Genomic DNA, 12,234 nt, shown 5'->3' on the forward strand with positions numbered 1-12,234 from the left:
AATAGTTGCTGAAACAATTCCCGATTACTAATCTTATTACTCAAATTTCTAACATACTTTAAGAGCACGTCATTGATCACGTGAACTCCATCGTGCCAGAAAAAAAGGGGGGAATCAAACTGACAAGTTTTGTAGTGAGCTCTCCTGCTAGCTAACGTCGTATCTGCTAGAAGTGTCGACGTCTAGTCTTTCGTGACAGTAACTGTTAAAACTGCCTGACTGACTAATCAGACAAAAATGAGCGGATTCCGTTTAGACTTGGCTCTGATGAAAGAGCCACTAGGGTTTATACGCGTCCTAGAATGGGTGAGTGTTCGTTTTCATTTACATTAATCACTCCGAAAAACTGTGATGTCCGCACCGCAACAAGAACAACAACGCTGCAGTGTATGTATGTAGGTCTGGGCACAACAAGAGTTAAGCCTTACTCAGAACTGTATTGCCTAATTCAGACTTTGTGTGTGTGTGTGTGTGTGTGTGTGTGTGTGTGTGTGTGTGTGTGTGTGTGTGTGTGTGTGTGTGTGTGTGTGTGTGTGTGTGCCGGGTTTCCATCCAAACCTTTCGAAAAAATAATGCGCAATTTCCAAGTTTCGGCAGAAAAAAAATGCGAATTAAGCCTTGTTTCCATTCATTACAGTTATGCGAATAAACTTTAGATTACGTGAGAGGACGTCAAACAATAGTGGTTTTACGTCCATCTGGGCGTTACGCATTTTTGCACGTTGAGGTTTTGAAACATTTTTTTCTTTTTCTTTTCTATACATGGAGAAGTTAAATTCAATTTTTGCTCTCTCCAGAACTGTTTTTGCATGCATTTGCCATCTTTACATCGCGATCATGTACAGAACCACATGACTTGAGGCATGATACAGGGTTGCCAACTTTTGACGTTCGCTTGGAGTGAGATTTTAACCGAGAGTATTTTGTTGAGCGGGGGGGGCGAACGTAAAATGGACACAGATTCAGTGTTATATCGTCGGTGGATGGCGCCAGAGCTAGCGAACTAGTAACGTATTGAATCATATATGTGGATCTGAGGTAAATAAACTGGATATTTTTTTCGGCGTGAGATATCGGAAGTGTGGCGTGAGAGCGTGTGAAAACGGTCAAATGCGTGTGTCTCACGCTCAATGCGTGAGAGTTGGCAACCCTGATGATACGTCATCGTTTATGCGAAAAACCCTTTTCCATCCAGTCTTTCCGAATTTTGGCGATGCGATAGTCTAACTTTTCCACCTCCTCCTAGCGTAAAAATCTTTTTGCGATATTTGGGGCTTTTTTCGAATTTTGGTCTTTTTCTATTCAGCTTTTTTCATGCGCATTTTCAAAATGCGCAAAAACTCGGTGGATGGAAAACCCTCTGAGTACTATGCTACAACAGCCAAATTGCGAAATACTGACTTCTGTATTTAGTTTTTTTGCCGAAAATAATGGTTAACACCCCAAAACTTGCACTTCCTGTTTTGAAGGATGTCGTTGAAGTCAGGAAATTAATGAGTACTCGTTCGAGAGAGAATGAGGATTTGGTTTTGGTGTTGGCCCCACAGTGTATTTCAGTTAAAAAAAGGAAAAACATGTTTCATTCTATCATATTGTCTCTATCCTCAAAAATAGATTTGAACATGACCTTAAAAGTAAATCATCATATCATGATGTAATTTTTCTGTAACAAATAAGTTACTCTCTTCCTAAGACACCCACAGTCCCTTTTCATTCAACTGCTCTCATGAATTCCTCAGGTTTTTGCCATTTTGGCTTTTGCATCGACTGGCAGTTACTCTGGCAACACGACCATTAATATCCAGTGTCACAAACTTCAACATGAGATTCCCATCTCTTTTAAATATCCCTTTAGGTAAACACAATTAATATTTTATTAAACATAATTATAATTTTATTAACTTGTTATTACACATTAATTATCATATGTTATCATTTTAATTTATTAATTTTGCATTGGTTTTATTTTGTAATTCACAAGTTTAGCTTTCCTTCCTTTATTGTATTTTCTCACATAGACTCAATACACAGGAATTCCATATCCCGTGCAAAGTTAACAGCTCTGGACAAACTGAGCTGTATCACCTGACTGGCAACCATTCCTCTTCAGCAGAGTTCTTTGTCACTGTTGCAGTCCTGGCTTTTCTCTACTGTATTGGCATCCTCATTCTGTACACAGGCTATCTGCACCTGTATCGTGAGTCAAACCGTGGGCCTCTTGTGGTGAGTGAGCTTAATCTACTTGTGTGAGTTTAAATGTACTTTGGGCTTGACGCTTTGCTCTCCATAATTTTACCTTGCTAAAGTGATGCGTAGACATGCGGCATCTGGATTATTTTCTAAGATAAACAAAATACATGTACAAGATGATGTACAAGGTTCTGAGCTTTATCCGTGGACAGTCAGAGTGCATTAAAAAGATTTTCTGACAAGGCAAAAGCAGCAGGAGGCGAGATTGGAGCTGTGTTAAGTCTTAAATGTCCATTTCAACAGAGAAGCACGTAAACAGCTCACCAAGGATTACACAGCACAGGTGGACCTATCGGCATTTATAGGATAAATGAGTGACACGTGCACGAGTAATAGGAAGGTGTGTCAGTAGGTGGGCGACTGTAAGCGGGGGGAGTGTCACTGTGGAGGTGGTCTGGGAGTGGGCGTCTCCTCTGAGCCCGGGGACCGGCCTACCATGACAGACTTTACTTGACTTCAACCAAAGGCTAATTCATTCTTTTATCTGTATGTTAACTCAAGTCACTTATGTATATAGCATGTTTAAAAATAACAAGTATCATTTACAAGGCAGTACAACAGCATCAAGGAATTTCAATAAAAGCAAATAACAAACAGTAAATGCACAACAGAACAAACCACAGACATGAAGACAGGACATAGCAACAGGTCTCACAGTCCTAACTTGCTTGCATAAATAAACAGGTTTATGGGAGTAAATGTACCTAATTCTATATATCAGATATACAGAGGTGGATATTCCAGGTTCAGAAAGTAAAAACTCCTTCCCAGGATTTTACTCAAGCTTGCTGGATTTTCTAATTAGTGCAAGCCAGGTAATATTAGTGGAATCAACACAATTGGTGAGGACTTTTAGTTTCTGAACCTGGAATGTCCACCTCTGGATATACAGTACAGTGTCATAATTGCATTGCACATTTTATCAGATGTATCCATAGTGGCAAATTCCTGGTATGTATTGGTAATCTCAGCGTCTTCCTTTTTAGAAAATCCTATGGGACCATATCCAAAATCCTTCAGCACTAAGGCACAGCTGTATACTGTAAGTCTTTAGTAGCATTTGGCTGAATTAGATGAGCTGTGTGCTGTGACGTGATGCTGGGGTAGGAGTTAGCTGTCCTCACGCTTTAGTGTGAATGAAGAAACAGAAGGGTGTGTAACAGACAGCAACTGCAAATGTGGCCCAGGCGGATCAGAAGTCAAAGAGATGGCATTTCTTCAGTTCTGTTAACTGTGCGGGCGTATACATGTTGACCTCAAGCACATGGATGTCATGTGTGAACCAGCAAATAAGACATCTTAAAAAGGAAGTTTTGAGGAAAAGAAGGTCAGCAATGGCAACAGTTTTATATCAGGCCTGTCCCTTGGCATGTGTTTCATGGTAAGCATATCAAAGTGTTTAAGTAATTTAATTCTGGAGCGCTGGGGTGGTCCTTGATGTCTGCTTGATCATTTTAGCACAGCATATGCAGGATGGGTTCAATCGGTTTTATTTTGACAGGATCTGCTGGTAACGGCAGCCTTCACGTTCCTGTGGCTGGTGTCCTCTTGTGCGTGGGGAAAAGGCCTCACCGATGTGAAGGGGGCAACAAGTCCAAGCTATCTGGTCTCCGTCATTCATGCTTGTAAAGAAACTGAAAACAGGTGCACGCCCGGTGCCCTGCCCATATTTGGGCCCCTCAATTCTTCAGTGGTAAGATGGCTTAGAACTTTGTAATATTCTGCACCACTTTTTCTTTTTCAAAACTGAGTTTGTGGTGTTGCACAAACTCTGCCATAATGTTATACTTCCCAAGTGCTCACAAATCTGATGAATGATCTGTGTGTGTGTGTACATTTTATTATACGGACAAGGTAGAGTCATATACAACTGCTATTTCTCAGTTTATGTGGGTGGCTTATGTATGTGCTTGATCATTTGCATTTTGCACCAAAGCAGATTTGACAGTTAAAGTGTTCTGACCTAACAGATGCTTCCACTGTTGTAATCCAGGACCTGCATACATTCCAAATCTTGTCAAGCATAACTATTACAATTAGGCCTTTAACAATTATGGACCAATCATGTTACTCAATACTTGGTTGTTCTTATTTTCTTGTTATAGGTTTCTGGGTTCCTCAATGTTATCTTATGGGCAGGGAACTGCTGGTTCATTTATAAGGAGACATCATTCCACAAATCATCAGCTCCTTCTGTCACTCAGCAAGAAGGAACAAGGCAGCCATGACAAAATAATTTGTTCTGTCTACATTTATAAAGCAGGTGTCAATTTCACTTATCGATATGGTACAGCTCAGGAACTTAACTTTGTGTTTTATTGCAGCAAAGGTGTCAATCTGGATCTTTCAGACTGTCAGTTGAAATTAGGTAATTATCTCAATCTTGGCACAGAAGTAGTCTCTTCTAATGGTATAAATAATACAGGTATTCGAAATACAGACACTGTGGTGTCATGTTACTTTGTAATGGCATGGGAATTTGTAAAAATCAAAATTTTTAACTGGAGCACAGATGTTTAAGTTGCACAAGAATGGTTCACAGCATGACACATTCAGATATAAGTGATGTGTAATGCTGTTAATGTCGGGGTTTACCACCAGCAATAAAATTGTATCACTGAACTGCCTATAGAAAACATACATTCCTGAATACAAGTATGAATAGTGAGCCCTACAGGATTTAATTGGCGAGATCTTGTAAGAAGGTTGTTAGATTTTGTGCCTGTGGTATTTTAAATATAATGTACATTTGTGATAGAAGCAATAATTATTTTGGTAACAGTTATAATTTGGTAATTATTGCCCTAGAGGTAGAATTTTCTAGAAATTGAACATTTTTATTCCATTAAACAGTATTTTCTATTATCAGACTTGATTAAGACTACATAACTGGATGTGTTGCATGTTTTCCAACTAGTTAAGGGTTCACTTTAGTTTCATCATCTCAAGCAATATCATTGTCATTGTATGTAGTATTGTATACATATTGCAATGATTTGATATTGAAACCTTCAAGTATAACACATGTTTACAAGTAAACATTCTTCTTCATAAGTTTACCACTTGAAGTGTGTCAGTTCTTGAATGTATATGGCTGCAAAAGTAGAGAATGATTTATTTTAAATGTACAAATTGACTGTTTTGTTAAAAGGGGCTTGTTTTAGTCTTACATCATTGTAATGATAAGCATGCCATGTAAAGCACATTTTGTTAGTCTTAATGTTACTTTCAAATGCATCTAGATTAATAAAAGTACATTTTATGATTAAAAAAAATATTACATTTTGTTCACAAAGTAATCAACACAAAGAACACATGTAATCCACAGATGATTATGAAGTCTAATGTTAGAAAAGCTAAATTTAAAAATGCCATGGTATTTTTTCTGTATCCGGATAGCCACATTAAAGGGTAACCACATCTCTGGGCCTACTTAGACCTGGCGCAGCTAGGTGGATACTAGTTGTCACAAGAGTACCGCTATCTTTTTTACTTCCCCTCTGGTTTAGTGGCATCCTTGCGTATTGTTTTGATGTGAAAGTAAAAGTTATTCGTATACTTGAGTGTGAGGATGCTGCAGATGAATGCCCGCGCACAACTGTGTCAATCGCGAACGCGCGGAATGACGTCGAATACGCGCTCTTGTAGTGATGGTGGCGGACTGTGCGCGCGCTGAACAGTAATGGCTGCCCTAGATCGGCGTATTTCCATCCTTGATGAATGCGTAGGGCAAAGTTGGAACTCTTGGATAGATAAGGCCGACGTTTCCACACCGGAGGGTGAGTGATAGAATCGCCCTAAACATCATCTTGGCTGACACTCTGCCTACCAGTCACAGTAAAATAATTTATTTAAAATGGACACACCGTTCACCATAACCCAAACAAAAGACCCGCTGGGTCCTAGCGCGCACAGGGTTGAAGTCGGCACCGTACTTTTGAAAATCTCCCAGGTCCTAGCGCTCAGTGAGGTGATAGACAAACGACGACTCTTCAAACGGTTTAGTTCACTACACTAAACTGGAAATAGTTGTGCCTAAAGTTGTCGTAATGGCGTTAGCCTGTATATTACAGAAAAGCTGCATGATCCAGTTCCAGGTGTTCTGGCTAGCTAACATGCTAACCAAGCCTAGGTGGGTTATGGCAGCTCGGGAAGTGAAGGTGGAGCTCGACATCAGTCCACAAACTATCATGGCAAATAAGCTCAATTCCACTAATCTTATACTGACACTCATGTGGACAGGCCAGGGGTTTAGGATATGCGTTCCTTAATCAAGAGCTCGGTCTAAATAGCCAATATTAAACCATCCTCCTATAACTGGGATGTCGTTGAAATCACGTTGCCCTTCCTGACAACGCCAGCTGCATTTTGACTTTCATTTGATACTCTGAAGTTGTGGTAATTATTTAACTTATTTAACAGCGTCTTATGATGTCCGAGATGATTTACACTGCACAACAATATCTTTGCAAACATCTACGCGCTACCTCGAATACTTATCGTCATTAACATCTGTACTGTGTGAAGGTATGCTTCAAAATAACTAGGCCATGTGTTCTGTCGGGGGAAAAACCAGTGACCATTAACTAATGAATCTGCCTCTGTTTCCAGGAGACCAGTGGTGTAAATGTGTCAAATAAGTTATACGCAGCTCACTTGCACATGAAGCACAACTTCAATTTGATTAGCAAATTGTGTATCAGCTATCAGCTTCTTGACTTGTGACTGTTTTGCATATCATCTTTTTTCTTTATTTACATTGGTTGTACTTTTTAGGGTCATCTGGGGAGGAGTGCAGCAAGAATGTGAAAAAAAGGATGGAAACCATGACTCTTAGAAAAGAGGGTGAGCAGCTCTGTCCTACAGTCCTGAACGACGTTCCTTTTTCACCAGCAGTACTTTCTTGATGACTGACACTGCCCATAGGGTGTCCTGCAATTAAGAAGGAGTGGCACTTGGCACAGTTGAAAAGCAAGCACCTGCAACTTGGGGTTGACACGAATGCGTTCCAACTGCTTGGGCGATAAAAATATGCCATCCTGTTTACAGATATGTGCATATACGGCTACTGCCCGGCGCATGACGATTTCTACCTGGTGGTGTGCAGCCACTGTGGGCAGGTGGTGAAGCCGCAAGCTTTTGAAAAGCACTGCGAGCGCCGGCATGGCCCACCCAGCAAGCTCTACGGCCCCAATGCTTCCCTCTCGTCTCCCCCGTCACTCTGGGTGCAAGCGGGCAGGCCCCCTGCCCAGCACGGTGGCCTCCATGAGGCACGTGATGGGAAACAGCAACCTGGCGGACCCCTGCGGGTCCCACCTTTTCACTCCTCTATCCACAAAGCGGCCAAAGCCCAGAAGGACGGGACCAGGTAAGCAGTGATTAACTACTGATCCTTTCTCTACAGCTACATATATGTATGTCTGTGTATGAATGTAGGTATATGTATGCATGTTTTAGATTAATTTGTCCAGTATGATTTAATTTGCATACATGCATATTTAGAAATTTAAATATTTATCAGTATGTGTGCTGCCTGATGATTGAACCTGTAACTGGTGTTAGTAGCACCATGCTCTACCCGCTTTGATTTGCTTTTGCTACTTCCGATTTGTTATGAAATCTTTAGCAAAGTCTTGATTTCTCCTATCTTTCAGCATTTTGCAGTTGGATCAATACCCCAGTGAGAACCCACCATCGCCTCCATACTTATCCATGCTGACTCCCCAAGACTCCCCAAGACCGTGGCATCAGAGGCAGACCCCACCCATGATGCCTCCTCCAGCAGAGAAGGCACTACAGAAGGGGACGCACACACCACGGTCCCTGCACGGCCCCAGGACCTACAGCAGGACGTACAAGAAAGTCCCCAGTATGATCACACTTTTTGTCATTTTAGGGAATTGGCTTTGGTTGTCTAAAATAAAGCTTCTTTTTTGGACCAGAACAGAACCAGAAACATTTTTGGAGTATTTGGACCACAAATTTTCACTTACAAGAAATATAAAACTTACACACATTTTTGTTTTTTATCTAGAGAAAGAATGTGACTTGGACAAGCACTGTGGAGTACTTGATCCTGAAAGGAAAAAACTCTGCACCAGACTGCTCACGTGTAATGTATGTTCAAAAGGAGTATATTTAAAACACAAATGAACATTTTTAGATTGTGCATTACTTACTTGGAGCAAACTCTCTTGAGTGTACCAAATGGCTTTGACATTCTCAGGGTTTTTCTACATTCATGTTCTGCTTATCTGCTTAGAAATGTGTGATATTGTCTGCAGTTCACATTGTTTAACACATCGTTGACTGTTAAACTGCTGTGTGATGCAAGCTCACATTTCTACCTCCTTGCATGGATATGGTAGCATTAGTATGCTTAAAAAACATGCTTGGTCTAAGATGAAAAGTCCTCCACATCCCTTCACATGCTTGGATTGAAACGTTTAAAATACATCAAATGTAAACTATAACTCCCATAATCCTGTCCTAAGAGCACTGTTAAAAAGGACCTAATGTCTCACGTTTCTTACCCCCTTGTCTCTTTTAGATTCACTCTATCCACCAGCGCAGACAAGTCGAAGGCAGGAGTAAGAGCTTTGATCAGCTGGTTTTGGAGCTGAAGATGAGCGCCAAATCTCGGGAGCGGGCTCCTCTCTCCAGAGACGCTCCCAGTGAAGGCTCTCCCTGTCCCCAGGCAGAGCCAGGGCCACAGGCCTGCAGGCGGCCGGCGGCCAGCTACGTTTCTCTCAGGTATGGAGCAGCACAGCACTTGGCACAATGTCTACATCAGATTCTCAGCCCTGTATGTGTTAAAATCAGCTAATGGGCAAATAGGCAAGTACATTTAAAACTTGGTTATTTCCTGAACTTGTTAGTTTGAACTTCCATCAGGACCAACTTGGAATAAAGGGAAACTGTAGTTGTGTAGGAAGAACTGTTTTTTTTAAATAAATGGTCATGAAGACCATAGTAAACCAGTGTGACCCGTTAACCTGGGCAAATGTGAGTGATTTTTACATTGTCAGTAATGACTTGAGTTCTTTTGTAAGCTGCCCTGGAACGTGGCATAACGGCATCAGAACATCTTTTGGGATCATATGTGTAACAGGTCCAGGGCTCCATCAGAGAGTGGCGTGGAGGTGGACGAATGGGATCCATGCTCCAAGGAGGGGGAGGGGCTGTCAGCCCTGCGCCCTCCAATCCACTCGGCCTCTAGTGAGGAAAGCGACGGTGAAAACCAAGAGGAGTCTAATGATCTACCCACCAGCACATGCCACCCCAAACCTCTGGGGGTGAGTGGAACACTTCATTCATACTACGTTTTTGATTATAGCTCCTGGCAAATTGGCACCCATTTAGTTATTGATGATTAATTATTCCTTTATTACATTTTTGTATAAATGTATTATTGTAACAATTTGTCAGTTTTCTACAAACAATAGTGCAACATCTCTCTCTCACTCTGTTCCCCTCTCTCTATCCCATCCCCTTTTCCTCCCCCTCTGTCTCCCTCTCTATTGCTCTCCCCTTCTTTTTTCGTCTGTTCCCCCCCTCCCCTCATGCAGCTGTGCACTTTTGGGGCGCGTGTGTTGGGCTGCAGCGTGTTGGCGTTTGACCGCAGGCTCCTCCGCCTGCGATCTGCACTCAGTGCCATGGTGGAGCAGCATCTCAGCGCCCACCTGTGGAAGTAAGTCAGCCAATTCTGCCGCGTGGCTGCCATGTGTTAGGTGAACGTCCAAACCGCCCACGCTGTATTTCTGGGAACAGAAATCGAAGGGAAATGCAGAAACTCTTGACGGTGACTAACATTGTGTTTTGTGGCAGAAAATGCCATACTTAGTGATGTGTGATTTTTGTGGTTGCTATTGTTGTTATTAATTGATCATACATGCACAAATGAAGTTCAGTCTTAGTAAAAAAGAATTATTGAGAAATTTTTACTAAAATGTTTCTGGTCTCCATAGGAAAATCCCTCAGGTGTCTGAGCTTTGCTCCCATCACCCTGCACCAGCCTACACAACTCCTACTCAATCTGCCTACATTTCCCACGATGCCGTGCGCAGCCCACCAACCAGACTCCCTGCCCCCAGTGCCTCCTCACTTAGGACTAGCACCTCCTCTGTCCCCAAGCGGCCTCCTGGGGATATTAATACCTCAGGACAATCAGAGGCCAGGGCCTCTAGCCTAACACACCCCTCCAAAACCTTGACCAAAGTCCCCATCACCTCTGGCACCGGCCAGCCTCGCAATCCTGTGGGTCGTCCCAGCAAGCAAGCTTTGCAGGCGAGGCTTAGGCAGCTGCAGGAGAGCCCTGCACCCAGGAGGCGCAGGAAGGCTCCACCAGAGGAAGAAGACCCGCTGTCCCAGAGCAGGAGCTTCTCCATTCCTCACCCTAGAGACCGACCGCTCTCCTCAGCTAAACCCTCTTTCTCTCCCTCCCGCGGACCAATAAACGGCATTCTTTCGCCAGGCGGCAAGTCCCGCCCTCAGTTGCACGTTTCCGAGACACAGGGCTCGGTCTCTTCGCCCTCTCCGCCAGAACCCTCCTCTCATGATGGCGGTGGTGCCTCGGGTCTGCACCGGAGGGCTCTTGGCTACGAGCAGAAAGGGCCCAGTAAAAAACGCAGGACCAGCGGTGCCTCTTCCCTGGAGGCGCTCTCACGCCAGCCCAAACCCAACAGCCTTTCCTCCACCCACGCCCCATCTAGCCTCTTCTCCTGGCGGAGAGACAGCAATGCAGGGCCAGTCTCCCTCAGTATGGAGAAGAAACTAGAAGCACAGAAGGTGAGCTCTCGAGACCTGAACTGTTGTAAAGGTCTTTTGATTTGCACCTTATGCAGATGGAAGAAATTAAGAAATTAAAATGGCAAATTAAGAGCCTGTCCCTTAATGTTTCATCTTCCAACAGCCAAAGCTTCATCACTGAGGGAAGCCTTAAACCCACCAGGAGATGGATGTCTACTGCCACGTTTTGCCACAAACTTTATGCACAGGACTGTCCAAGCCTTTGCAATTTACCCCAGGGGGATGTGTCTGTGTGTGTATGCGTGTGTGTGTGTGCGTGTGTGTGTGTGTGTGTGTGTGTGTGAGCATTTTCTAAATTGAATTTCTACGTGAGTGAAAGAGGATGTATTGATTACCTGTGTGTGAGTATAGAAATACCTCAAGTCCTATCTTATGCTGCTAAACAATGTCGGATATTGAAATTTAAAATAAATATCCCATACACTTGAAATACATCCTTACAAGAATGTGTTAAACCTATTTCACCAGTAGATGGCGTTGTGTCACCACTTTGTTTTTTGATACTCAGTCAAGGCCTGGACAAATAGCTTTCATAGCTATGACGACAGAGTGGCCTATGGTGTTTTGCAACCACTTGTTGTGTTTACAATATGCTCAGTATTTAAACAGCATAAGTATTTTTATTTGGATTACCATAATTGATACTTGTGTGAATGGCCAGAGGTTGTTTTGTTTTTTAATTTTAAGCACAAAAACAATTCCATGTATGTTAAATTTATACCTTGGTTCATATTTATTCGATTGCTGTATTAATTTCTATATTTTATTAATTTTATTTGAGCTTTTATGATCTTTAAAACTCAAATCTGCGTAAAGACCATTAAATTATGATAATGTCATTGCATTTCCCGTTCTTGTTCTCTAAAAGTAGCATCTCTAGCTATGAATGGACGTTCTGGTATTTGATATGAGGTCTGCCCAGTGTTCCGGCCAAAATGTCAAGCACTGATGTTTTGCAGGCAGATGGAAAATCCAAACTACCCTGCAGCCTCTGTCTGAAAGCCTGTTTGAGTGCATAATACCACCGTGTTTTGGAAGTAAAGATAAACTAGGGTCTATTTTCTATATCATGCATTAAAATTTGTATAATTATTATCTGATTACATAAGCAAGTAAATAAAAATATATTTAGACAACCAAACACAAATGATTAAAAAATCAGACTTAAAAAAAAGG

The 12,234-nt window shown here is 42.2% G+C and overlaps 2 protein-coding genes across 5 annotated transcripts; both read left to right on the forward strand.

Moving 5' to 3' along the window:
- Positions 1-91: 91 nt before the first annotated feature.
- sypl2b (synaptophysin-like 2b) lies at positions 92-5,309 on the forward strand. The gene is made up of 5 exons (XM_077003776.1): positions 92-306; positions 1,740-1,855; positions 2,019-2,223; positions 3,752-3,943; positions 4,356-5,309. Exons 1-5 carry the CDS (start codon positions 238-240, stop codon positions 4,476-4,478), a joined length of 705 nt encoding a protein of 234 aa, XP_076859891.1. The 5' UTR covers positions 92-237; the 3' UTR covers positions 4,479-5,309.
- A 310-nt stretch (positions 5,310-5,619) lies between these two features.
- atxn7l2b (ataxin 7-like 2b) lies at positions 5,620-12,068 on the forward strand. Of its 4 annotated transcripts, none has more exons than XM_077003774.1 (11): positions 6,073-6,382; positions 6,673-6,777; positions 7,027-7,095; positions 7,300-7,618; positions 7,905-8,119; positions 8,285-8,367; positions 8,801-9,003; positions 9,362-9,545; positions 9,819-9,940; positions 10,218-11,037; positions 11,162-12,067. In XM_077003774.1, the coding sequence occupies exons 3-11, from the start codon at positions 7,068-7,070 to the stop codon at positions 11,177-11,179; spliced, it is 1,992 nt and encodes a 663-aa protein (XP_076859889.1). In that variant the 5' UTR covers positions 6,073-6,382; positions 6,673-6,777; positions 7,027-7,067; the 3' UTR covers positions 11,180-12,067. The 4 variants fall into 4 exon arrangements, with proteins under 4 accessions (XP_076859886.1, XP_076859889.1, XP_076859887.1 ...); XM_077003775.1 differs by having other exon boundaries at positions 6,084-6,220; XM_077003771.1 differs by lacking the exons at positions 6,073-6,382; positions 6,673-6,777 and adding an exon at positions 5,620-6,029 and having other exon boundaries at positions 11,162-12,068.
- The last annotated feature ends 166 nt before the right edge of the window (positions 12,069-12,234 follow it).

This window comes from Brachyhypopomus gauderio, chromosome 4 (assembly GCF_052324685.1).
Source record: "Brachyhypopomus gauderio isolate BG-103 chromosome 4, BGAUD_0.2, whole genome shotgun sequence".
Taxonomy (NCBI): domain Eukaryota; kingdom Metazoa; phylum Chordata; class Actinopteri; order Gymnotiformes; family Hypopomidae; genus Brachyhypopomus; species Brachyhypopomus gauderio.